The following is a 26,223-nucleotide window of genomic DNA, read 5'->3' on the forward strand; positions in this document are numbered from 1 at the left end:
GACCGAGACACCAAACATTCCAAGCACTCGGGTGGCAATGCATAGGTGCAATTTCTTGGTTCGCCTATGGAAACCCTAAACAGGTTCTAGAGCAGAGGCGGGGAACCTGTGACCTGCAGGCCAAACTTGATGTCATATAGGACATCGGGCATGGAGCCGGTAAATGTGGGACTTCAAGAGCTTAAAGTGAGCTCTCAACCTTTGCTGGAAAAAGGTGAGCTCCCAACCACCCAGACCCTAATGAGCAGTGGGAGCATGCCTTGCCCATGGAGGGGGAAGTGGTTTTTATTTCATGGGAAAAACTTCTCTCTCCTAGGGCTATTCTGTGAAGCCCCTGACATCACAGGTGGAAAAAAGAGGGATAGGGGAAGCATAGGGAAGCTCCCAAAGGATTCCCAACAAAGGACTCTGTGCTTCTTCCCACCTCTGACATCCAAGGTGGAAAGGAGAATGAGGAGGCTTGCAAAGTATAAGGGTGGAAATGCCCCTTGCGCTGCGGTTCCCAGCCTTGGAACCTTGCCCCTTCCAATCGTGATCTCATACTGACATTGTGCGAATGATGGGTGGGTTGCCCCATCCATCTGAAAAGTTGGCCCCTGGGCAGAGGGGCAGATAGAGGTTCTCCACCTTTCCTAGAGATGGAGACCTAGTTGCTGTTGGCAGGGGATTGCAATGCCTGTAGGGATGCTGGTAAGGCTGGGAACTGGGGTTGGGAGATCACAACATGCAGAACTTGGCATTCAAGAAGTGCAGAGGCAAGATGATGCGTATTGCTTTTGTGGTATCTTGTGTTTTACTGCACCTGCGCATATTGCTGTACACCACCTCAATTTTGTAAGTGGGTGGCTTATATATATTGTTGCAAACAAAGGAATAACATTTAAGGAATGAACGCCATGTGCTGAGAAGCAGTAAAAAAGAAGAAGAGAAAGTATGGTGCTAATGGTAATGTGGAGCCAAGGATATGTATGTACTCTGTGTCAGGTTTAGTAATAGTAATTAGTAATTTATTACTTATACCCCACCCATCTGGCCGGGTTCCCCCAGCCACTCTGGGCGGCTTCCAACAAAACATTAAAATACAGAAATCAAACATTAAAAGCTTCCCTAAACAGGGCTGCCTTGAGATGCCTTCTAAAGGCCTGGCAATTGTTGTTCTCTTTGACCTCTGGTGGGAGGGCATTCCACAGGGTGGGTGCCACTACCGAGAAGGCCCTCTGCCTGGTCCCCTGTAACTTGGCTTCTCGTAGCGAGGGAACCACCAGAAGACCCTCGGCGCTGGACCTCAGTGTCTGGGCAGAACGATGGGGGTGGAGACGCTCCTTCAGGTATACTGGACTGAGGCCGTTTAGGGCTTTAAAGGTCAACACCAACACTTTAGAAGGGCAAAAACGGCCAAGCTTCACATTACACTGAATGCTTTGCTTCGTGTGGTGCTATTCTGATACAGCAACTGATCAGGACTGCAACCACTGTGTGGGGAAAGGGTTTAAGGCTTTCTCACACATGCTTGGTCCTGATGAAAACCCTCCTGACAGCTTCCATCCCAGGCCAAATAGCAGGGGCTTTTATCAGGACGGTGGCAAGGGAGAGAAGGCTTATAAAACTCTCCCCACCCCAACTGCTACTCCTGAAAAACAGTACAGTCTCTGAAAACAATCATTTACATGCTGCAAGGAACACTGCTTAGTGCAATCACTAAGGCTGGCTATGTAAGCAACCAGTAAGCACTGGGTTTACTGGGCTCATGAGTGTAGTCAAATCAACTGGCATTAAAGTCTTTAATATAGGAGCCCCTGTTTTGAAGTCTGTTTTTCCAATATGTTGAGCTTTGATTTTAATTTGCAACGCTAGTTCCATGGCTCTGATCTGCTCTCTGTTTGGAAAAAATAAATGCATTGAAGCCTATATTGTCCTAGATGTGCTGCCTTCAAAAATAATATTTGTGGTCTTCAAGTACAGAGTCAATAACGTTCTTACCAATTACAGGTAGATAAGGATTTTTTTATTTTGTTCTTACCGATGTGTTTCCTTTTGTACGCCCAGGAGCTGGTATTTTAGTTGTGGATGATTTTTCCGAAATGTTTTTGGAATGGCTTTGTATCTGTGGATCAGACAGGACAGCAGTCTTGGTAAGTGATTTTTTGGGCTTAACCTCCGTATCTCGCTTCTTCTCAGATTTCTGCTTCAGGCTTTCCTTTCGCGTACCGCTGGGGGATGCCGTTGCTTTGGAATCCTTCCTGTTGTCGGTGGCGCTCAGTTTTGGAGAAGTTGGTGGGTGCCTTTTGCATTTTTCTTTTAAAATTTCCTTAGATGTGCTTCCAGTAGGCACCCTTTCTCTCCTGGTTTGTGTACTCATTGATGCTTGCTGCATCTGGTGTGACCCGCTATCCTTCTTTATGTCAGATTTCTTCCTTTTTGCCTTCTGGTGGTGTTTAACTGCTGGCTTTGTGTCTTCCTCAGACTCTGAATGCAAAAAGAGAAATGTTTGAGGGTTCACTGGAAAGGGAGGCTTGGAAATAAAACTGGGGGGCTTGTTGCAGAAATAATTTTTTGCCTCACTTTGGATGCCAATATCATGCGCACTCAAAAAAGATGACGGGGCAAACGGTTCAGGGATTCTCTTCAAAGTTTCCTCAGGTGACTTGCTTCTAAATCCTACATCAAATGTTGTTCTCGTTATATTTGGTATGTTCAGATTATCACTGTACTTCGGCAACCTGTGACTTTCTTTTTTATGTTTCACTTTTTTGGGATGACCCATCGTCTGAGTTTCTATGCTCCTTGTTTCTACTTCCAAAAGATTTGTTACAGAAAGGTCTACAGTTTCTTTTTCTATTTTGTGTTTTTTACCCGCTGTTGAAATTTTATGAAGACTTTCCTTTGAAGGAACTTTTCCTCTCTCAGATACATCTGTCTTACTAACTCTCTGACTTTCCTCAACATCTGGCAGAGATATAGTATGGCATTCATCCTTTACCTCAACTTCTTGGCTTATCCCAGTTTCCGAACTGTTTTGTATGGGAAGATCCTCAAAGCTTTTCTCTAAAACTGATGTTAAACCTTGTACTTCTGATTCTGAAAGTTTCTCTCGGTGGCCTTGATTTAGAAGTCTGCTCAAGAGAGACTTTAGATTTTTTAGTTCTTCTTCTGAAAACCTGTCATGCAGGCTTTGAGTATCTAGTTGCGTACTTTGCTCATCTGAGCCTTCATCACTCTTTGCTAGTTTTTCCACTACTGGAAACAAGTTTCCAAGTATTCTCCTTAACTCACTCTCTGTGATCATTCCTATTTTTGAAAGTCTTTCTGAAAGATGGTCTTGAATCTTTTTGTTCAATGCATACTTTAGGTTGGCAATTTCGTTTTCTGAAAGCACTTCAAAGAGATTTTGAATACTTTCATTTACCACCAATGTCTCTTTAGCAAGGCCCTCACTAGAGGAATCCTGCCATTCCTGCAGCGCAGCCTTCTCTGGTGTAACACTGTCATCCCCTTTCACAGCCAAAGACAACTTCCGGCACACTGTTTTCAAGTCTTCTCCCTTTAATCCAGCTGCTGAAAGTTTATCTTTAAAGTGATCTTGATGTTCTTTGCTTAAAAGTGATTTTAAACTTATTATTTCTGCTTTTAAAATTTTTTCTAGGAGAGCATCATGAATAGAAAGTCGCTGCTTAATGTTATCTGTGTCTGTGTTCACAGGTAACATTACTCTAATGATTTCCAGTGACTGTTTAGAGGGTTCTTTTCCTAAGCCTGTCTCTGCATTTGTTTGTTCAACTGGACTACTGTCGGTTTTAGGACATGAAGCAGCCTCTCTATCGCCATCTATTTTGCTTTCAGATAAACCTGTCCCTGTAACTACTAACTCGCTTTCTTTACTACTTTCTTTAATACTTTCCTTACTACTTTCTTTACTATGCTGCATGGATTCGGCTTTGGTGATGGTTCCTGATAGATGCTCACTTAGTGATTTTAGTGTTGCTATTTCAGTTTGTGACATGCTTTCTTTGGACAAGCTTTTCCTCCTCTTGAGCAAATCACTAGTAATTGGAAAAGAAACTATCTGGTCTTTTTCAGGTAGATCTGTATCTGTGATTATCCCCTCTTCACACAATTTGTCTATAAGATGAGCCTGCAAATTCTGACTTACAGCAGCTGTCAGTTTTGTTACCTCTGGTTCTGCAACCTTCTCGCCAGACATCTTTCTTTCCTCAGGAAGACATTTATCATCCCCTGGCAAACTGCTATCTTCCAGTGTTTCAGACAGCTTTGCTTCTGAGAGTCCCTCTGCAACTATGTTTTCAAGGTTTTTGCTTAAAATCGATGACACTGCTACGACTTTTACAAGTTTATCAGCAAGCACATCTTCAAGAGACTTCTCAAAGGAAATCTCAACCTGTTTTATTTCTGCTTGTTCTGCTAGTTTATCTTCTGGTGTCTTTTGAGAAGAACCCGATGTGACAGCGAGTGGTTCTGATGCCTTTTCATCCTGCATGCCACGTTTTTGATCCTCCTCTTCTAAATCCATTTTTCTTTCTATAAGCCTTAGTATAGAAAGCTCCCCACTGCTCTTGATTAATTTAGTGTCCGTACTACTCCCCAGTTTTGTCAATGACATCCCATCAGGTGGATCTTGGTCTTCTCGTTCTTTGTTAGCATCAGATGGGTACGTTTTTCCTAAAAGACTGACATCTCCTTTGCCAAAAATAAGTGGAGGAGGCTGTACTTTACTGATACTTCTCAAGAATGGTTCAAACTTGTTTCCACTAAAAACCGCTTCCTGGAACTGTAATTTAAAAAAGGGAGAGAGGGCATAGTTATGAAATTTAGAAAGCTGCAAGATGAACAGAGGAGTTGTGTGGGTTTTGGAAATTCCTCGGCAGTTGGGTACTACCGGTATGCTCATTCCCCCCCCCCCCCGGTCTTGGGAACAGTTTTTTTTACAAGAGGCTTTCAAATGAATAAATTTTCTTGGTCAAATGTTTATGATAATACAACAAAATGAAGAGCATAAATAGGAAAAATGCATGTAAACAATATATTAGTAATACAGTAATACTATATATCCTACCAGTATAAACATTATTCCTAATTTCTGAAGTCAGGGAATAAAGGAGACAAGTTATATTTTCAGCTGGGCAGTCATATGCATGCTAGCAGATAAGCATCAGAGGGTGTTGGATGGGGAATGGCAGCTGCACAAGTGCTGTCCTCTAACTAGCTATCTCTGTATTTTCTACCCAATACTTTTTACCCGCCTTGTTCTTGCTGCTGCATGGAATAACGCATAAATCAGACCTTGGGAATTTGTAAGTAAAGCATTCAAACCTACTAATGGTGTGGTCTGTTCGCTGCCAGAGGGCGGAAAGAGAAGAGTGCTTTGCTAGCGGACTAAATGGGATATGCAAAAGGTTTAACAGCCTACATTCCTAACTGCTTGACTTTGTGAGTTTAAACTCTGCTACTGAGGGCTTTCTCTTGCTGGAGAGTGATTTACCCCCATGTTTTGAATTCAGGCACCCAGCTGATTCTTTTGCTATTTACCCCACATGCGTGGATCACAGGAATTCACATGTTTCCTCCCACAGTACTGGTGACACAAGCCAGTCCTGATCAGTGCTGACATCATCTGCTGAATGTCCAACAGCCACCATCCCCTGGCACAAGGCAACAGCCAGCCGCAGCACTAAGCTAATAGGCTGCACACAGAAAAATGAGTTTAGAAGGTGTGTGTGAAGGTATTTGTACTGCACAGTGTTATTGCATGTTTACTCAGAACTAGCTCTTTGTGAATTCAACAGGATTCAATAGGATATACGTTCAAAGGTATGTACATAGAATTGCAGTCTGGCCGTCTGGGCTGTTGGCAAGCAAACTGTGCTTAAGGAAGTCTGCATGCTAGTTTTGCATGTACAACCAAGTCAAAGTTAAAACAAGCCTAGGTTCATAAGGCAATAACAAACCATGGCTTCAGACTGTAGTTTCTTGGCAGTAAACAACCAGAGTTAAGCCAGTGGGCAGGGTTCAGACCATCAGACAAACCATGGTTTAATAAACCATAGTTTAACAAACCATGGCTTTGTGTGCAAACCAGGCCTCTTTTAGTCCCAGTCTGAACTGATTTTTTTCCACACAGAAACAGAATTAGCCCGGGAGGCGGAGGTGGGAGGGGGAAATGTAAACCCCTTTCCCCAAAGGGTCTCCAGCTACGTGGTTTTCCCCAAGTTACACCTATCTGCCCTACACTGGATGTCATATGTGAAGTAAGGTGAGGGGCAGGTGGAGACACAGCTATCAATGCGCAATTGGGAGCCTTAATATGCACCCCTGATTGTGCAGGGGCAAAGGAGTTTTGTTGCAACCTTTTCCAGCCATGGGTCGGTCCACCGTCCCTCAGACCATGTGGTGGACAGGACTTTATTTTGAAGAAGAAAAAAATGAACGAATTCCTATGCCCCACAAAATAACCCAGAGATGCATTTTAAATAAAAGGACACATTCTACTCATGTAAAAGCACGTTGATTCCTGGACCATCCGCGGGCCGGATTGGGCCGCATCCGGCCCATGGACCTTAGGTTGCCTACCCCTAGCCTAACAGCTGACCTGTGGTGAGAGCAAGCTCCCTGGGATCAGCTGAGTTCCCCCTGGGAAATGTCATATCAAGCCAATCCTTGAAGGGGCTTTGCCAAGAAAAAAGGTAGGGGGAAGGTGGAAATCAGGACTGTAGATCAGAATGCTGAAAATCATAAACAAGCCTCTTCTCCGCCAAACAAAATTAACTAAAGGAATTACCGGTAGCAATGTGGCAACAGTGAGAGACTCCAGTGCTCAAAGACCACCCATAAATATATACCACCTCCAATCTACCTGTTCTCTTTTTAAAGCAGAAAAACCAGGGCTCTAATAACCAAGGAGGAGGAAAAGAAAGTGACAAGAGTGTCAGCACAAAACATTTCCCAAATGAATCCAAAGTGTCTTTTAAAGAGGTACTAACTATCCCTGGCAAGTGGATATATAATCAGATGCAGGGAATGATAGGAAAACCACAAAACAGACGTGACCAGCTGGTAATTGTCTCAATATTGCATAATTATTATATATAAACTAAACCAAAACTAAGTATTATTGTTGGAATGAACTCTTTCATACCTTTGAACTTCCTACAGTATTCTATGGGAGCAAGGGACTTGATTCGAATTTTGAAAAATTGACGTCTTAGTTTTGGTTTAGTTTATATATAATAATTATGCAATATTGAGACAATTATCAGCTGGTCACGTCTGTTTTGTGGTTGAGTACATTTATACGTGATCTTGGTTTCTTTTGTGTGTAACACTGGGAATGAGAGGAAGCCAGATTGTACCAACTCCTTGTGCTGTTTTCTGCAACAGATCATGAACTAATGAGGTAGATAAGAAACGTTCCATGATGCTGCCATCACTACACAGACATCACCAAATCCACTTAACTGTATTATATGCTATCGGAGCAGTGCTTAACGAGTTATTCCTTACCGTAGATTTCCAAGGCAATTGCTGTACTGGTTCAACAACTGAATCTAGGATGGATCAGCAAGAAAAATAAAATATTGTAGAGCAACAAATGGAAGAGCAACAAAATTTTAGTTGTGAAATCTGGTATTTAATTTTAGTGTAAATTAATAATGCACAACACTCCCCAGCAGACCAAATCATTTGAGTAATGAATTATTTTGTCATGGAATTCAGTAAAGACACTGTCACTTCCATAAATGACCACAGAGAGCAGAGTGAATTAACAACAACAACAACAACAACAACAACAACAACAACAATGGTGCACATAGTAGTTAAAATAATGGAAAAAACGAGAAATAGAAATATTTCAGGGAAATATACTTAGTAAAAATGTGTATACTGTATTAGAAATTCTCACTGAAATGCTAATGAGTTTTTGTGCGGACTAAAAAAAAATCTGCAAAATGATGTGGAAATGTGGAAAGCTGAATTTAGGATTAGAAGAATGAGAAACTGAGAGAGTCTAGATTCGCTATGCCCATCCCTAGCCCTTGGTCTGCATAGCGAATGGCCAGGGGTAATGGGATATGTAGTTCAACACAAGGTAGAAGACACCATTGTGGCTATCTCTATAGGAGGAACAGGTAGGTAGCCGTGTTGGTCTGAGTCGAAACAAAATAAAAAAATTCCTTCAGTAGCACCTTAAAGACCAACTAAGTTTTTATTTTGGTATGAGCTTTCGTGTGCATGCACACTTCTTCAGATACACCATCTGAAGAAGTGTGCATGCACATGAAAGCTCATACCAAAATAAAAACTTAGTTGGTCTTTAAGGTGCTATTGAAGGAATTTTTTAATTTTTCTATAGGAGGAAATTATGTATAACTGCAATATATTTTGGCCTCTGACTAAGGCAACCCCTTTCTTTTTCAAGGAGCAACTTCTAAACACTTTGCAGCAGTTAGCGCACAAACATCCAATCTCTTTACTTTGGCTTGATAGCAAAAGCAAGACTGCCAACTTGCTATTCTCTTCCAATACCCCTGTAGAATTTCCCATATATGTTTTCTGTATAATTAGTCCTGTCCTGAGAGTTCCCTGATTATCAGTTTCTTCTTACTGCAGAGGTATCTACTATAAAAGAATCCTGCAATTCTGCATAGTCTTATTATGGAAACAGCTTTACTGCCTCTAATGGTTCCTGATCCAAAGGATGGGAGATCAGCAATGCTACCTCTGGGAAAGAAAGACAGGAGGAGAAATGGAAATATAGGCTGTGTTTGCATGTAACATTAAATCATGGTTTAGCTCAGTGGTTCTCGAAGGTGTGGCAGGGGAGGATGGCAATTGTAGCAGGAAGATTCAAGGATAATCAAAGAAACATTTAAATATTTCAGTGTCCAATCCAATCCAGATGGCTTATCAGAATCAAGCACTGCTAGGAGCAATTTCTTTTTGCTTTCAAATGTATTTCTTAACAATAAAAAATGGCGTGGAGCAAGCAAATTTTTGTTCTGTAAGTGTGGCCCAAAGAAAAAAGTTTGAGAACCACTGGTTCAGCCATATAGTGATGAGCCTCAATAAGTCTGAGGAAAGTGCTAGTAGTAGTGGTAGTAATAGTAGTAGTAGTTGTTGTTATATTTATTTATACCCCGCCCAGCTGTCTGTCTGGGTTTTCCCAACCACTAGTCTTAAGTGCTTCTCTCACATGGTCAGGGAAAATATTTCTGCCAAGTTTAGTTTCACTTTTGAAGAGTCGTATTAGCCGGGTGCCAGGTTTAAACAAGGAATCCTCATTTAAAGCAAACTAATCATTGTTAAATAAGCCACATTCATAACCCATGTTTTGAAAAGTACAGTTGGTACCTAACTTAATTATAAGTTAACTCACTGGCATTGCAGTGCTCTCAGGTTGGGCGCTGGTTCAAAGCGCAGGATGAAGGCAGGAGGAACACTTTAAGAAGTAGGATGTTCTCATGATGCAGTTCACTCCTGCCTTTGTCAACCAGTGGTGGACTTACATCTTGGGGAACTTGAAGCCTGAACTGTCATGGGTGACCCTTCACAACCAGCAACGAGGTTTGGGTAACCACTGTTATCTTCTTCAGTGGGATTGTTCCACGACAGATCACCACACCTTTACAACATCTGTGCTACTGACTCTCAAACTTTGGGATTGTTGAAATACAGGTGAAACTCGGAAAATTAGAATATCGTTGAAAAGTGCATTTATTTCAGTAACGCAACTTAAAAGGTGAAACCAATATATGAGATAGATGCATGACATGCAAAGCAAGCTATGTCAAGCCTTTATTTGTTGTAATTGTAATTATTTGTCGCTAGGTGGGTCAATTATAAATAGAATGTAATTAATGAAATGTAATAGCGATGTTTATTTTTGTATTATTGTAACTATTTTGTTTTATTACTGTGGAATTTCCAAAAGAAAGCATTTGTAAAAATTAAAATAAAAATAAAAAAATAATAAGTTGCATTACTGAAATAAATGCACTTTTTGATGATATTCTAATTTTCTGAGTTTCACCTGTATATATAACAAAAGACCCACTAGACCCACATTTTTTAAGCAATGTGGACTGAAGTCCTCTAGAATTAGGGGTCCTGAATCTTAAGCTTCATTAATTTCATAGCGAAACTGTCCCGGGTTGACAGCTCCCTTGTACTTTTGTCCTCAGCCTAGTGTTAGTTTATTTGTTAATCTTTTTCCTGCCAGTTCTTGGCAGAATTTGTTCCTTGGGGGCAAAGCTTCACGCTTTGCTCAGAGTTGTTGACGTTTGCCCATGAAACAACTGTTGAGTTTTTTGCGTAAATATGGTCATAGAGACAACACACAGTATACATATTTAACAAAAGTTTGATGGCTTCCAAAGGCGATATTCTTTCTGTTTCTTGAACCCAAGGACCAGGCCAAGCGAGGTTTTAAAAGTAGGTTGTGAACTTGTGAAAATCCTTTTTTTCCTTGGCATATCATGTTTTGCTTTATTTTATATAGAACCCAACCACCTGGAAGCTGATGATTACTCTTCAAAAAGTTATGTCGATTTACCTGATGGTCTAGGAGGTGCCACAAACTGAGGTGAGACACTCACAGAAACTTCAGACTTAGGCTGTGATTCCTTTGCAATTTCAGAGGTGATACATCAAGAAGAAGAAAAAAGATAGTTATTCACTCTTATAAATATACTGTAAGAATGTAAAATGAATGTGCAAAAAGAACTACTTCTGGCAGAGTGCAGCTAGGTAGAACATCACCGTGCAAAGTCAGTCAGAATGGAAGAAATTGCCATTTTCACAGGCTCAAAAGGTTCTACTTTAACAATTGGACATTTTGCTGTTTGGAAAGTGACTGGGAAATTCACTGCAAAGGGTGGGGTGAATGGGTGGTTAACAGGAAAACATGTAAACACCGCAAGTAAATCAGGATGAATGCTTATTGTCTCAAAAAAATTGGAACAAATGCTCAGTGAAGACCTGAGTCAGGGCACTTACAGATGACCTGTTTATTGAGCATTTATCCTGATTTGTTTTCAGGGAGGCTAGACAATGTTGTGTCAAAGCAAGTGCTGCCCACATTTTCCAGTTACTTTCCTGTCAATTTCCTTACTGCAAAAAGTATAATCTTTGTGGGGAAGTGAGCTTTGTTGCTCAAGACACCCCAAGTACACAACCAGAATTTGCACTGGTATGTGACTGACAAAGCCTGAAAGCGTCTACTGTATAGTCTAATCACGGCTTAAGTATTCTGCAAGCAAATCCAGATGAATACCAACAAATAGATTGTCTGGAGGATCCCTTGGTGTACAGCATATTTACAGTAAAAGTCTGATGTGGCACAGCTGGATCATCATTACAGTTGCTACCCTTGACCCCACTGTAAGAATGCAACTATTAATTATATGCTATGGCTTCAAAAGAGCAAGAATGGTAACCTTAAAGCTCCAAACAGCTTGCCCATTAGAGAAGGAGAAAGCTCAATAACCCACATTTTCCCCTGCGGAGGGGAAAGTGAAACAATGTTTCATCAGCTACCTGTATTGGTTCTGGCAGATATTCTTTGATGTATGGTTTTTTGACTATGACGGGTATTTCCTCAACTGACAGTTTCCTCTCAGGACCTGCAGAAGCAAGGCTTTCTGAATCCCTAGCCTCAGAATTTTTTGCTGCGCTTCCAATGGAACTTGATAGAGAGGTTGTTTCAGACGCAGGATGAAGTGTTTCTGTTACAACCATGTCTTTCATATTCTCTCCATCTGAAGAGTCAGGATGAAGTCTTTCTGTTACAACCATGTCTTTCGTGTTCTCTCCATCTGAAGATACTGGAGAACACGTAGGGTTAGGGGTTACAGTCAGCGCTGGGACAGGAGGGGTTGTTTCAGCTGGTTTAGGAATTTGTTCTGATGAAAATAAGTTTCTGCGGGATGGCACAGGTCCAGAAGGTCGTGATGAGAGAGCAGACAGTTGACTTGCCCATTTCTGTAAATAACAATAATCATCACCAACACTAGTGTACTAAAATGTAGTCTTTTTATAACTACTGGTATTAATTTCAATGAAATATACACTGCCTGGGGTATATGGCTTGTACCTTTGGAAAGGGACACATTGTGCTCCTTCTTCGGTGGTATGTCCACCTTTGGTCCCCACCCTGCACTCAGCTCTCACCTGTGGCCCCTACAAGCAGTCAGCATGCAAAAGCAGCCACATCCTGCAAACAGCTTTGACTGGCCGGCTAAACCAAGTGAGGGGAGCCAATGGGTCTCCTGCATGCAAATACAGGCTCTGGCAGATTGTGTACAAGACCAATAGTGAGTCCAATGGTCAAGAAGGTGGCTTCTGCACATGCTGTTGAGGGACGTGAGGGACAGATGGAGCTCGACAACCTGGGAAGATAGCCCATCTAGGAGGACAACTCTGATCCCAGACCTCCGCTGCCTTGTGGCCATACTCATTCACGCAAAAGAGTTCAGTTGGTTAGAGCATGGTGCTGATAATGCCAAGGTTGCAGGTTCGATCCTTCTTTGGACAGCTGCATATCCCTGCATTGCAGGGGGTTGGACTAGATGGGTCTCAGGATCCCTTTCAACTCTACAATTCTACGATTCTATGAAAAAGACTTTGGGAGTAAACCCAGAGGAAAAATCCTCTACTGTCTTGCGGGACACCTGCAGGAGAAGAAAATGCTAAGGAGTAAACCCTACACAAATCCGGAGTGGAGTCCCCAAGATGGTTGGATGGCACCTTGTACGCCTCCTTCCAGCAACTCCTGGAGCCAAGCTGGTGCCTAACATATTGCTCTGCTTTCCTTTGGACCACATCAGTGAGACCACAGGAGGTGGTCATCTGTGCAGCCCAGGACCTCCACATACACTGCTCAGGCTTGCCCCCCAAGGAAGTCACTTTGGTGCTGCTGATGCAGCAAAAGCAACGCAGGAGGCAGCAGATACGAGTTACAGGTCTCTGCAACCACAGCAGGTGCTGTGATTCTCCAGCGGTTTGACTTCACCCCTAAAAGCGCACTCTATTGTCTCTTCAGACAGATAGATGTCAGCAAGACTAAAGCCTCCATCAATTTGGCATTTCATAGTTGAATTAATAAAAACAGAGAGTAAATAAGTAGAGAATGCTAGAAATTATTTCATGCTTCTTTAATGCTAGGAATTTCTGAACAGTTCAGTACAACAGAATAGGATATGGTACCCTTGATGTGTATGAAAGGGGACACGTGAAGTTAGAACAATATCACAAAAACTCTGGGCCTGTACAGCAAGTAATACACAGGCATTTGAAGAAAGGAATAGAAATTTCAAGAAAAATAAATAAACTACATAGCAAGCAATATCACATGACAGAGCTCTTTAGGAGATTTACCATTTTAAGACTGCAAGATGGGAGACTATTGCTTCAATGCTTCCACAAGTCCCTAAATATAGAAAAATAACCATCAGGGAGCAAGGGGGGGGGACCTCTCTCCCTGTTGTACTAATTTTCTACAGAGAGAATTTTCTAAAGTCAGGGGCATTCTGAATGTGATTTATTTTATCCTTTGTCCAGTCTGAAGTGATACAGTCAATCATGTGTTATTTCTGAATGTGCGGCTGGCTGTCATTAAATGTTGCTAGGCTACAACAATGCCTACTCAGTAATGTGATTTATAGGCTAAATTGAATATACCAGCAAACAAACAAACAAACAAAACCCTGACCAGTAGGAAGAGGAATAATTTCACAAATTAAAAGAAAATTACAGTCTTGATACTATTTAAGACATACCCTTCTGGTGGTGTAGCCAATATTCATTTAAGAAGGGACAGGTGGTTTTAAAAAGCCTAACCTACCACAAGAGCCTCTTTCTAGCATTTTACCCATTTCAGGTGTTGCTGCTATTTCTATGGTTCAAAGGTGGGGAAACTCAAGGGCCTATAGGCAACCACCTGAGGGCTGCATGCCTGTAGTGGGACAGGCAAGAGGCAGAAGTAGGCAGAAGCAATGTTCCAGCCATACCACAGTCCAAAGTTTCTATCAGGGTGTTGGAGAACTCAAATGAAAACACAAATGGGAATGGCTGACGTTTCCTCAACAGTTCCAAGCCTGGAACAGAAAACAGTTCAGCAAATGCAACTGGTATTTGCTACTGCTGTTGCCTTCAGCCCATAAACGATACATAACTAGTTACGTATAATAACGCAATGGCAACACCGCGTAGGCAATTTACGTAATTAATTACAGTACTTATAGAATCATAAATAACTGGAAGATCATCCAAGGGTCATCGATTCCAACCCCTTACAATGCAGGAATCTCAACGAGACATATGATGTAAAGTTGCGTAATTTTGCCAAAGTGGACAGACAGCGGGGCAAATAATGTGCTTTTTGGTGGAAGACAAAAAGCAATAGAACAGAAACAGCACGGCATGCAGTAAACCCAGGGAAGGATGGGAAACAATGCCTCTGACACCCCTAGCTTTTGCACACCCATCTCTCCATCCATTAAAGCATTATTGCCCATTCCAGCCAGACAAAAGCAGTCAAGCAGAGTTGTTGAGAGGTTTGGCCTGGGGCAATGGGCACTGAGAGTTCTGAGGACCAGAGAGTGTGGCTGGAAGGGATGCATTTAGCCCAACATACACTATAGTCCTGCACATATACGATATGTCCTAAAATATGTCGGAGTGTGATTGACAGTAACCTCTTTAGCTGTAGGGGTACCACAGTGGTGTAATTTTATGAAGCAATCTATTAATAACACAAACCTTCATGTCTTCTCCGGCGAATGATTTCATGTTTTCATGAGACATTACTTCTGAAGCTGCAGGTGGCGAGAGAAATTTTAGAAAGTTACATTGTAAGAAACTGAAAAAGAAAATGCTAGTTGCATAACAAGGCCACCAAGTTCCTTATGCTGGATAAATGCTTTATGGATCTTTTTTTAATGCAAATGCACATTATGATTATGCGCCATGCATAAGTGCATTGAAGTTCATAGGCATCCTCTTTAAAAAGCAGTCCCTTTTCAGTGTTTAAACACTCCATGCTGTCACCTTGAGTGACAATATGGTAATCAGTTGGTCAGGACGTCCCTGGAGGAACTTGGTGGACTGTACGTCTTCTGTCGGCAGTCGTGGGGCAATTCTCCCCCCTCCCCCATTTTCACACAAGGTAATATTGAACGTTGTAACTTTTGCAAATACCAGTATATGCTGCACTGTAAAGGTTAGAAAATTAACCCACTGGCCCTTCTAGTCTACGCTCAAGATGAATAGGAAAATATTTGAGTGTTCACTAAACCTGAGGAGGTATAAACTGTAGATGCTTGAGGGCGCTGTATTTTCCCAACAGCTTCCTTGAAGCGAGATACCTGGTAGGGAGGGGAGAGGAGTTAGAAATAGGTGCTTGCAAGAACAGACCATTCTCCCTCCTGTGATAATTAGCACTGGGACTGGAATTTTGCCTTGTTTCTAAGATTGCCACTTTATCAGCCTTAACAATTAAATCAAATTGTGATTTCTTATGCCAGATAGGAAGCTATAAAAATGCAAAGGGAAGTAGCACTTTGGAGACTCTTAATTAAGGTGGCCGACTGCAGAAGATGACTGAGCTCCTGTACTTTTAACAGGGGATTTCTGGAGGCCTACATGTGGCAGGGCTGTTCTATTTTTTCTCATCCTCTCAGGTACTGTACCTTTTCACCCACAAGGAGAAAAGCTGGCGAGCAGCATCTCCGAGTCAACAAATAGCAGGAGAAAGTGCTAAACAGCGCTTCCTTCCTTTTCTCTAACTACCAACCTTCTTCCCCAACCTTATACAGTCTATAACATTAGTGTCTCACATTGAATATAACTGATCTGTAGAAAAGATTATATGAAAGGAAAACAGAGACACTTCATGTTCTTTTGTAACTCAAGAAAACATTTAATACTTTTTGTGTGTGTGAAAAAGACCTCCACTTCCCATTTCAGGGGCCTGCAATTGCTTTTGGGTTTTGTAATAAATAATAATTCTTCCCCTTTGTACAAAAATGAAAAATAAGCAACTGCCTTTCCCATGAGGTTTTGTCCCTAGTCAGTCGCACATTATTTGTCTTTGAAAAGGAAATTACCTTTGTTTGGCCTGGTTTTACTTTTGGTCCCTTTTTTAAGATCAGTTGATCTAAATAATCTGCCTTTTCATGCCATGTTTTTAGATTCCGATATTCAGTTTTCAGTCTCTCCAGTCTAAATAGCAAGGGGGGGATTAGTTTAATAGAATTGAAATATCCAATATGCAATTTCTTTGCCATCAGCTAACAAAAAATGACATTACAGTACGTGTTTATACAATCCATGGTGAAGTTAATCTGAAATAGCTGAAACTAAGCCACCTTTAACTCTACTGCAACTACCAGTTCACTTCACAATCTTGCAATAAGCTATTACCTGGAGGGAAAGTAGGCCAATACTACTGAGGTTACTGGAACGGATCTGTTTTAAAGCCAAATTTTTGGTTGCTCTTACTTAACTGCTTATAGATGAGGCGGCTGATAATTTACAACAAAATCCTAACCACTTCTAAATCCTACTGGATTTAATGGGGTTTGCTCCCGGGGCTAGGGTTGCAGCCTCAGATTAACTGTTCTATAGTATTTTCCAACTATGATAATAGCTGAAAATGTTAGAGGATGCTACTAACAACTAAACCTACCATGTATAAAAGAAAGACTGTGATCAATAATGTCAGATCCGAAATCCCAGCCACCGCCAGCCACTTTTCCATGAAATTATCTGGAACCATATCAATCTACAGTAATTTCAAATGTATTGCATCAGTACAGAAACTGCACAGGCTGCCCAAGAAGGATGACCTAAGTGCAAGCTTATTAATTCTCCTAGGCCTCTTGGCTGCTTTTGACCATGGTTTGCTTCTGAACAGGGTTCAGCTTCTTGGACGGCAGCGCCCATACCAAGATTGTTCCATTCCTGCATGGAGGGCTATTTCCAGAACGTAGTGCTGAGGGATCACTGCTCAACTTCAAGGCTTTTACACAATGGGATCTCCACTCCACTGTTCCACATTACATGAAGCCGCAGAGTGAGGACATCTGGGGATCTGGAGTAAGATGTCAAAAGTATGCTGATACTACCCAGTTGGATTTCGCTCTTTTTTGTTTTAATCAAATTCACTTGAGGCAGTGGAAGAGCTGAACTGGGGCTTGGAATCCGCAATGAACTAGGCGAGGGTCAGTAAAATGAAACACAGTCCGCCTGACAAGACAAGAGGGTTCAACTAAGCAGCTATGCTTGTGGGAGCCAGTTTAAGGTAAGGTTACCAGATGTCCCCGTTTCCCAAGGACAGTCCCTGGATTTACTAATCAGTCCCCATACAAAATCCATTGAAGTTGAAAAGTGTCCCCGATTCATTGAAAAAAATCTGGTAACCTTAGTTTAAGGGCTCATGCAAGCTCAAACGTGGCTTTCCCTCTTTCCTTCTCCATATGCCCTCCCAAATTGGCTCCAAGAGCATGTCAAGAAACCCCCAGTACAGTGCCATCTGGTGTCACAGTGTTATAATGCATGTATAACTTTTTCTTTCTTTCTTTTTTACTAATGTAGCTGAGTCCTTGCACGCCAACTCCCATCAGCCCCTAGCCATTTGGGCCAATGGTCCAGGATGACTGGGAGATGTAGTACTCCAATATCAGATTGGAGAAGGGTGCTCTGACAGCATATAACAAATGTTAGATACATTAATAGATACTTTTTTAAAAAACTGTTGCCTCGTCCTTGCCTTTCTCGGGGTGGCTGATGCAAAGCCTCCTGAAGACTTTTGTAGTGCTCTGTAGGTATTGGTTTGTCCAGATGAATCTTTGCCACTGAAACATTCAAGTCTGGAGATAAGAATGCAGGGTAATCCAAGCGCAGTGGCTTGATGACATTGCTGGGGGAAGAGAAAAGAAAAACCAAGGCATTCAAATGTTGCCTATGGAGATAATCACAATAGAAAGATTCTCCCCCTTCACCCTGCTACATGGCCTGCTACCCTGATGGTCACCATTGTTGCTGAAGTCCCCTATATATCTGCAGGAAAAATAAGTTTCAATATGATTTTGATTCCGAAGTAAACAATGTTAAGGAGAAGGTTATTTCAGCGAAGGACCATATTAGGGTTCATGCTAAGGCGAGCTTTGGAGCAGGCAAGAAGAAAGTTTTTGCCTGAGTTCTCTGCAATTTGCAGAGATCACAGGTGTGTGGCTGAATCTATGCAATTCTCAACAGTCTGGGTACAGCATGGCTCATGGAGGGTAGGGGGCAGTTGCTCCTTTGACACTACCAGATTTGTGGAGGTTTGATGTCTCATGACTGCATGTTAAAGTTAGACAGGACTTTCATTTCTTTGCTGACGAACAAAACTTTATCCATTAAGCGCCACTGCCAAATGCTGAAACAGGAAGCCAGGTAAGGACTTTTCAAAAAAAAGGTTGCTTTCTCTGGACACAAGTGGGGAGTCTTGTGTGAAATATAAAACCTTGTAGCATCCTTGGGATGTGTCCATCCTGGCGGCTATTCCCTCAGCCACCAATTGGAACCATATAAACCAGAACTTATACACAGTCCACCTGATTATTAAACGGTGTTTCCGTGTGCTGCTCTGGTTCGCCAGAAGCAGCTTAGTCATGCTGGCCACATGACCTGGAAGCTGTACGCTGGCTCCCTCGGCCAATAAAGCGAGATGAGCGATGCAACCCCAGAGTCGGTCACGACTGGACCTAATGGTCAGGGGTCCCTTTACCTTTACCTGTTTATTGAGTATTCATCCTGATTTGTTAGCACAAGGTCTATGAGGAGCCTAGACAACACCAGCTTTTTACTGAGCCGTCATTTTGATTTGTCTGTAGTGAGGTTATATGACATCGCATCTAGCAAATATTATCCTCACTTTCCACTGCATTTATCCTTATCACAAAGTCAGATTTTGGGGAGAAGGTTTGTTTTGAACAAACTCTGCTTTAATCACACAACCTGAGTTGGGGCTTATCCACACTTACCTTTCCAGGCACAGTCTCCTCTGCAAAGTTCCATTTCCAAGCGCCCCACCCCGCTCCCCCTCCTCCAGATCTTTCCCTGTGAAACCCTCTCTTTAAAGCTGAATCGGAGCAAACAACAATCCATGGAAACCTGAATCACTGTTTGCTCCAATTCAGTTTTAAAGAGCAGGGGAAAGCTCTTGTGGGGAAAGCTCTGGGACAAAAAGAAAAAGACAGTGCTTGGCCACCGAGTTTTAAAGTGTGGGCCTGTCCCTGGAAAGAGCAGGGCAAAAGGTAAAGGTGTACAAGCCCTTTGCTGATACACAACTGAATCCCACTCAAAAATAGCAACAGCCATGGAAGAGTCCTCTGAAGCTTGGTTGCTGCACAGTGCGCTCTAACTTATGGGCTTAAATTGTTTTGTGAGGGCAGTGGGGGTGAGCTAAGGGCAGCATTTGGCAATGGGCAGTGGGCTTGCACTTACATGCACTGTCCCCCTTCACTCTTTCACACACAGATACAGGCATACAGCAGCCAGAGGTAAGAGAGGGAAAAATAAAAGTGGGGCACAGGGGCAGCCTCTGCGGGCAAAATACACCAGCAGCCTTGCCCCACCTGTGGAGCAGATTATCCTGGTTTGGTGTAGTAATCTAGTAGTTTTCAGATGTAAGGTAAGTGTTCTAGAGTTAAGATTTTATGATAGACAAACCAGAATACATCAGAAATTTCCATGGCAACATTCAGGTAAATCCTTGTTTCACATAGACTTTGGGGTTGCCTAGTGCTGCTAGGGTTTCACCCAAGAACTGCGCCCTCCCAAGTCTTCACACATACCTAATGAAAGGAGAGTGTGTGAGACAGAATATTTATCGTGCTGTATCTGACTAAGTCATTCTCAAAGTAGATCCACTGATTTCAATGGGTCTGAGTATGACTTAGCTAGATACCGTACATCCCGTTGGAATCCCATAATTTGAAATGGGAACTCATTTCCACCGTAAGATGTAAACAGACCCTCATATCTGCATATATCTAAAACCCTGTGGGTGATATCCAGCTAAGTAATGTTCAAAGTAGGCACATTGAAATCAGTGGCCTTAAATCAATGGGTCTACTCTGAGTACTGCTAACATTAGGTATCACCATGCGGTTCCGATTCTAAAACATATGACTGACTGTATGCATAGCATTATAAAACAGAGTCCATTACATATTGAAACAAATCTAGTTAGATGTCAAGAATTGTTGCCTTATAGTGTCTCTTCTGTCTTCTGGAGGGGGAACCCGCAGAAACATGGAATATGCCACAGCCTTTGCAGGATCTGCACCTGGCAGTTTCAGCTGCAAAACAAAGCCATTTATGACAATCAATAAGGATGAATGCTGGGACAGCTAATAAAACATAGCATAAAGTGGACTTCAGATTATGTTCCATGACCTCCAATACCTCTCTACCCCCTGATTATGCATGGGAGACAGACAAAGTTTCTATAGCTACTCATTGTCCAAAGTATTCCTGCAATTCTGTTCCTACTCACAGGGAGCTGTTATGGAATTGTAGACCCTTTTCATGGGTTATTATCTGGCTGTCTCTATGGGAGACAGAATTAATGGCAAGTGGGGAAGAGTAGAAGTACACTTCAATATAGGCTTGACAGGAGCTGAAAGTTGTCTCAAAAAGGAAGAGTGGCTTCCGGATAGGGGTTTAAATGGCAAACATGTCACTGAGATATTGCAATAGGGTAAATGGCAAACTGGGTGGATTAAACTAAAAACCTTATCGTATTTCCTCCAGAAAGGGTCAACCCAGATTAAATGGAGAAAAGCTGTGGACTGTCATTTTGATGTCAATGGCATTGTGTAGATGCTGCAAAAGACATGCATGCATGAGGACCCCAAATGCCATCGGCTGTACCCCAAATGCCATCACTCACCCACCCAGTCTGGGTGTAATTAGCTCATTAGAGAGAGTAATCACCTCCCCCCCTTTAAGTGTCTGTACACTATTCATTTTGCTTTTCCAGTTTGTGACTACTGTGGTTGGGAATGAATTATTCCCACCTTGATAGGACCTTTTATGGTTGAAAATCAGGCCTCATTTTCATCACTGTTCTGTACAGTAAAATTATACTGCACTGCTAGGCCTCCTTGCCTCATTTTGTAATACACAATCAGAATTTTGATTAAAATAAGCAAGCAAACAACTTGGGCAGTTTAGGTTAGAAAACATTCTTAAGAGCCAGAATGTTGGATAGCAGAGACCTGATGGTGCTTCCTGAATTCACTCATTAATATGAGATTGAGAAGGAATCTTCCCTAGGATGTCTACTGAACCATCTGGAACTGTTTAAGGAATGGCAATCTTTAGCATGGTGAATCTTGTTTGCTCACTCTCTGCCTATAAAACACTACAAATAATATTGTGTGAGTTGACCTGTGGGCTGGAACATAATTTACAGTGCATGGGAGGGGTGCTAGGCTTCATGATATTCTGGTCCCTTTCAGCCTTGTGATTCAAATTCAAATCATCTACTTCAGCAAAGAGAGACAAGACCTGATGTGAATATCCATATCCAAGACATCCATAGCAGAACATATATTCCACTTCTGCTGTGCAGAACACCTGTAGGTATAAAAATCCCTTCTTAGCATAACAATTCCCATTGCAAATTAAATTTATTTTATGGCAAATGATCACAGGTATAATAAGCACAGAATTATCGAGTTAAAAAATAATCCATGGTAAGTCCTTCCCTCCAACAGCAATTAAATAAAAAGGAAAACTATGCAGAAATAGTAATAAGAAGCAAGTTCCACATCCTATAGCCAGGACCCAAAGAAAGAAGCTGCATTAATGTTGGTCTGGAAACTTTTGCATAAGCACCCAAGGAAGGCAGGTGGAAAGAAGATGGAAGAAGCAACAAGGAAATCATCTTATCTTGGACTTGGTCCTCACCAACAGGGAGGAACTGATCAGTGAACTGGAAGTGCTGGGAACTTTGGGAGGAAGTGATTAGTTTCATTATACACAGACAAGGGAAGGTTGAGTGTAGTTGGCTATGCCAATCTGGACTTTACAAAGGCTGATTTCAAAAAGCTTAAGGAACTACTGGGTGAGATTTCATAGTCAGAAATACTCAAAGAGAAGGGAGTCCAAGATGGATGGGAGTTTCTGAAAGGTGAAAAAGTGCTGCACAGCCCACAGAAAGCTAACAAGTACGGTACATCTAAAATGTAAGTGTTCAACAACACGGTTTAAAAATATTGAACAACAGATTGTGACATTACTCCTTTTAAAATACATACACAGGAAAAAACAAGGCTGTGACTATAATAGCATTCATTTTCTTGCTGTCTCCATGAGTTCCTGTGTTGCTGTTTACAATTAGGCACACACCAATAAAAGCAAGATAAGCACAAAAATTCATTACCAATAACCTCCTCTGCTTATAAACACAAAGCTTCTAATCAAGTCTGTTTTGTGTTTACAGAGAAAATAGGGCTACAGAAGAGTTTATTCCCTTGGGCCTGAAACTTACTAGGACACAAGAACATAGGAAGATGCCTCATACTGAGTCAGACGATTGATCCATCTAGCTCAGTATTGTCTACTACACTGACTGGCAGCATGTAATCCAGAGTGGTTTGAAACACAACTGGCAGAAACCTTGCGACTTCACTTTCAAATATCCAGATCTATAAACAGCAGCTCTGATCAATAGTCTCTCTCTTTCCCTCTCATATCTACACAGTGCAAAGATTTGAAGCTTTCCCTCAATTACAAAGCTCCAGTTCAAATTAGATGTGGCAATTTAGATGGGTTCTGTGTTTTTTTACAACCATTGTGCAATATGCAATTAACAAAAATGTCTTACCATATTTCTGATTCTCATAGCACATGTTTCAATGAAGGACTGTTTCTGAATGGGAGAGAAGAATACAAAAAAATTGAGAGCTTCTCTACTGTTCACTACATAAAGACCATGAAACAAATCTTTCCAAATGAAAGGCCGCAGATTTAGAAAAGACTGCAATTGCCAGGTGTAACTCTGGATATTCTGATTATGAATCCACATTTGTAACTCAGATACACATACCGTAAATGGTTGGTTTCCACAAACTGGTGCATATGCACAACCATGAGTGAGCTATCTGTTTGTTAAGTGTATAAAGAAGAGCCTAGCTCCATCAGACCAAAATTAGCCTTCTGTTTTCAAAAGCGGTCAACTAGATGTCTTCTAGTGTTAAGCCTTCCCCTATTACTTGTACCAAGCATGCCTTATTCAGAGGTGTAAAAGGTAAAGGTAAAGGGACCCCTGACCATTAGGTCCAGTCGTGACCGATTCTGGGGTTGCGGCACTCATCTCACGTTATTGGCCGTACAGCTTCCAGGTCATGTGGCCAGCATGACAAAGCCGCTTCTGGCAAACCAGAGCAGCACACAGAAACACCGTTTACCTTCCTGCCGGAGCGGTACCTATTTATCTACTTGCACTTTGACATGCTTTTGAACTGCTAGGTTGGCAGGAGCTGGGACCAAGCAATGGGAGTTCACCCCGTCATGGGGATTCGAACCGCCAACCTTCTGATTGGCAAGCCCAAGGCTCTGTGGTTTAACCCACAGCGCCACCCGCGTCCTTATTCAGAGGTGTACCACTCCTCAATTTGGAGACAATATTAAGTCTCCGAAAGTCACACTTTTCTGATGGTTCCATCATTGTAAGCATTTTGGCTTGCCAAACTGAATGATGCCTGCTCTCCTCACCCTGTGCACTATTCCAGGTTCTCCAGACCCACCCACCTACCCAGCCAATCTTCTTTTGGGAGTGCATTGTTGTGGAAGCAGACATCCTTGCATGGGCTTCTGCTGACAGGAATAATTAGCTGAATTCTGCCTTAAAAAATTGATGTCCCAGCAAAATTTTTAGAACCTAAACTCTGGCACCAAATGGGGAATGGAGAAGGGTAGTAATCTTGCACTGTGACCAAGTGACTGAAAGACTTATCAAGAAGGAACCTTTATGCATTGTTTACTTGAATTTAATGGGAAGTATTACATAACTTATCAATTCTGATTATGTAAAACACCGAGCAGAGATTAATATTTTTACAACAGGTGACCCAGGTGGCGCTGTGGGTTAAACCACTGAGCCTAGGGCTTGCTGATCAGAAGGTCAGCGGTTCGAATCCCTGTGACGGGGTGAGCTCCCGTTGCTCGGTCAAAATGCAAGTAGATAAATAGGAAACGCTACAGCGGGAAGGTAAACGGCGTTTTCGTGTGCTGCTCTGGTTCGCCAGAAGTGGCTTTGTCATGCTGGCCACATGACCTGGAAGCTATACGCCGGCTCCCTCGGCCAATAATGCGAGATGAGCGCGCAACCCCAGAGTCGGTCACAACTGGACCTAATGGTCAGGGGTCCCTTTACCTTTATTACATAACTTATCAATTCTGATTCTGTAAAACACCGAGCAGAGATTAATATTTTTACAACAGGTATTAATATTTCATACGTATTTATGGTCCTCTGTTTCAAAGCATAACCTGTATAATCCACATATAAGAGAATCTCTTTTTGTTATACTCACTTGAATGACTTCATAAAGGTGCATGTTTGCACTCCCATAGAGCCTTGGAAAGTCTTTTGGACCATCAAAGCCCACCAGCTCTAAAGTAATCCTATTCCTAGGATCACTTCTCTGCTTTGGAACCTGAAAAACAAAACATGGGGTAAACATATTAACTTGACTACAATTTATTTCTAAAAGAAGATACAGGAAATGTAACCTATTTGCAACAGCCTTCGTAGCACAGGTATCACAGGAACCACCTCCAGAATAAAAACAGGAGTCCACAAATTTTGGCTGACCTAGACAGCCAAGTCCAAAAATTTGCATGCCAGTACCCTATCCCATCTTTTCAGTCCCATCCTATTTATGTTGTGAAATAAAACAAACAAGATTACAGTGGAACCTCAGTTTATGAACACCTTGGTTTACGAACGTTGCAGACCCACCTGGAACGGATTAATTCACTTTCCATTACTTTCAATGGGAAAGTTCTCTTCAGTTTATGAACGCTTCAGTTTATGAACAGACTTCCAGAACCAATTGTGTTCATAAACCGAGGTACCACTGTATCTACTTAAGCTTCCAAGTTTCCCCCATGGAGTGGCCAAGAGAAGAGCACAGGGCCCCTACACCTTTAAATAATAGTTGTGCAGAAGCTACTTCAGCAGCTGGAGTTTCTCATGCAAGGCACACCTCCTGGAACTCCCTTTTCTGCACAACTAATAAAGCAGGGCCAGCCCATCCATGAGGCAGAGGGAAACAACCACCTCTGGTAGCAGGATCTGCAGGACAGCAGATCTGGCCTACTAGGAATGCATGGCCTGCTTTTGCTGCCGCTGCACTCCCTGCTTGTCCCCAATGTAGATCTTTACCCCTTGTTCCCAATGTAGATCTTTACCCCACCCATTCCTGGTGTAAACCTCCACTCCCCCTTCTTCTCTGGTGGGTGGGGAGGCGTCATTTTGTGGTTTGCCTCAGTTGCCAAAACGTCTTGAGCCAGCCCTGAATAAAAGTACAAGAATCCTGTCCTCCACCACTTCTCCACATTTATGACCTCTCTGATATCACAGCAGTTCAATCAATAATACCTACTGAGATTCTCAGACAGGTAGCTTTTAGACTATTTTATGAAGACTGAAATACAAGAAAAGCAGAAACATACCTTCAGAGAAAAATATCTCACGTCTCCAAAATTAAGCGGAATTTGCTTCTTGCTTGGTCGGAAGACTTGGGGATTCGTGCATTTCATGATTTTATCAATGCTAATGCGAATCAGTAAGTAGGTGTCATGTTTAACATCAACTGAAAGAATCTCATGTTAAGGAAGCACAAATCTTTCTGGTGGGCAAGTGACCATAAAAGGAAGATGTGCATTGAGTAATAGTGCTAAAGAAAATTATGAACAGCAAGTTACGACATCTAGTTAGCAGCTTGTATGTACAAGTCTCATTGACAGCAATGGGAATAAAGGCTAAAACAGGTAACAAATCAGAGATCCATGTTCAGATTTCCCAGTGTTTGTATCTGTGGGGGCTCCAAATTTGACTGGAGCAGTGGTGCTGTGGGAGCGATTTCCTATGCATCTTTTCCTTGATCTATATTATTATTATTATTATTATTATTATTATTATTATTATTC

The 26,223-nt window shown here is 42.0% G+C and overlaps 1 protein-coding gene across 7 annotated transcripts in view; it reads right to left on the reverse strand.

The window, feature by feature from the left end:
* C2CD6 (C2 calcium dependent domain containing 6) overlaps positions 1-26,223 on the reverse strand; it is a 33,267-nt gene that overhangs the window by 2,470 nt on the left and 4,574 nt on the right. For 3 of the 7 annotated variants that reach the window (XM_035137235.2, XM_060281759.1, XM_035137271.2), the window contains 13 exons: positions 25,747-25,886; positions 24,603-24,725; positions 22,892-22,936; positions 21,451-21,639; positions 20,266-20,357; positions 17,780-17,929; positions 16,116-16,230; positions 15,305-15,374; positions 14,770-14,825; positions 11,548-11,991; positions 10,565-10,634; positions 7,516-7,559; positions 2,021-4,786 (listed from right to left, as the gene is read on the reverse strand). In XM_035137235.2, coding sequence (XP_034993126.2) covers positions 2,021-4,786; positions 7,516-7,559; positions 10,565-10,634; positions 11,548-11,991; positions 14,770-14,825; positions 15,305-15,374; positions 16,116-16,230; positions 17,780-17,929; positions 20,266-20,357; positions 21,451-21,639; positions 22,892-22,936; positions 24,603-24,725; positions 25,747-25,886 — 4,304 coding nt within the window. Of the gene's footprint in view, positions 1-2,020; positions 4,787-7,515; positions 7,560-10,564; positions 10,635-11,547; positions 11,992-14,769; positions 14,826-15,304; positions 15,375-16,115; positions 16,231-17,779; positions 17,930-20,265; positions 20,358-21,450; positions 21,640-22,891; positions 22,937-24,602; positions 24,726-25,746; positions 25,887-26,223 lie in introns of those variants that run through there. The other 4 variants (XM_035137270.2, XM_060281762.1, XM_035137262.2 and 1 more) reach the window with 3 other exon arrangements.

This window comes from Zootoca vivipara, chromosome 1 (genome assembly GCF_963506605.1).
Source record: "Zootoca vivipara chromosome 1, rZooViv1.1, whole genome shotgun sequence".
Classification (NCBI taxonomy): domain Eukaryota; kingdom Metazoa; phylum Chordata; class Lepidosauria; order Squamata; family Lacertidae; genus Zootoca; species Zootoca vivipara.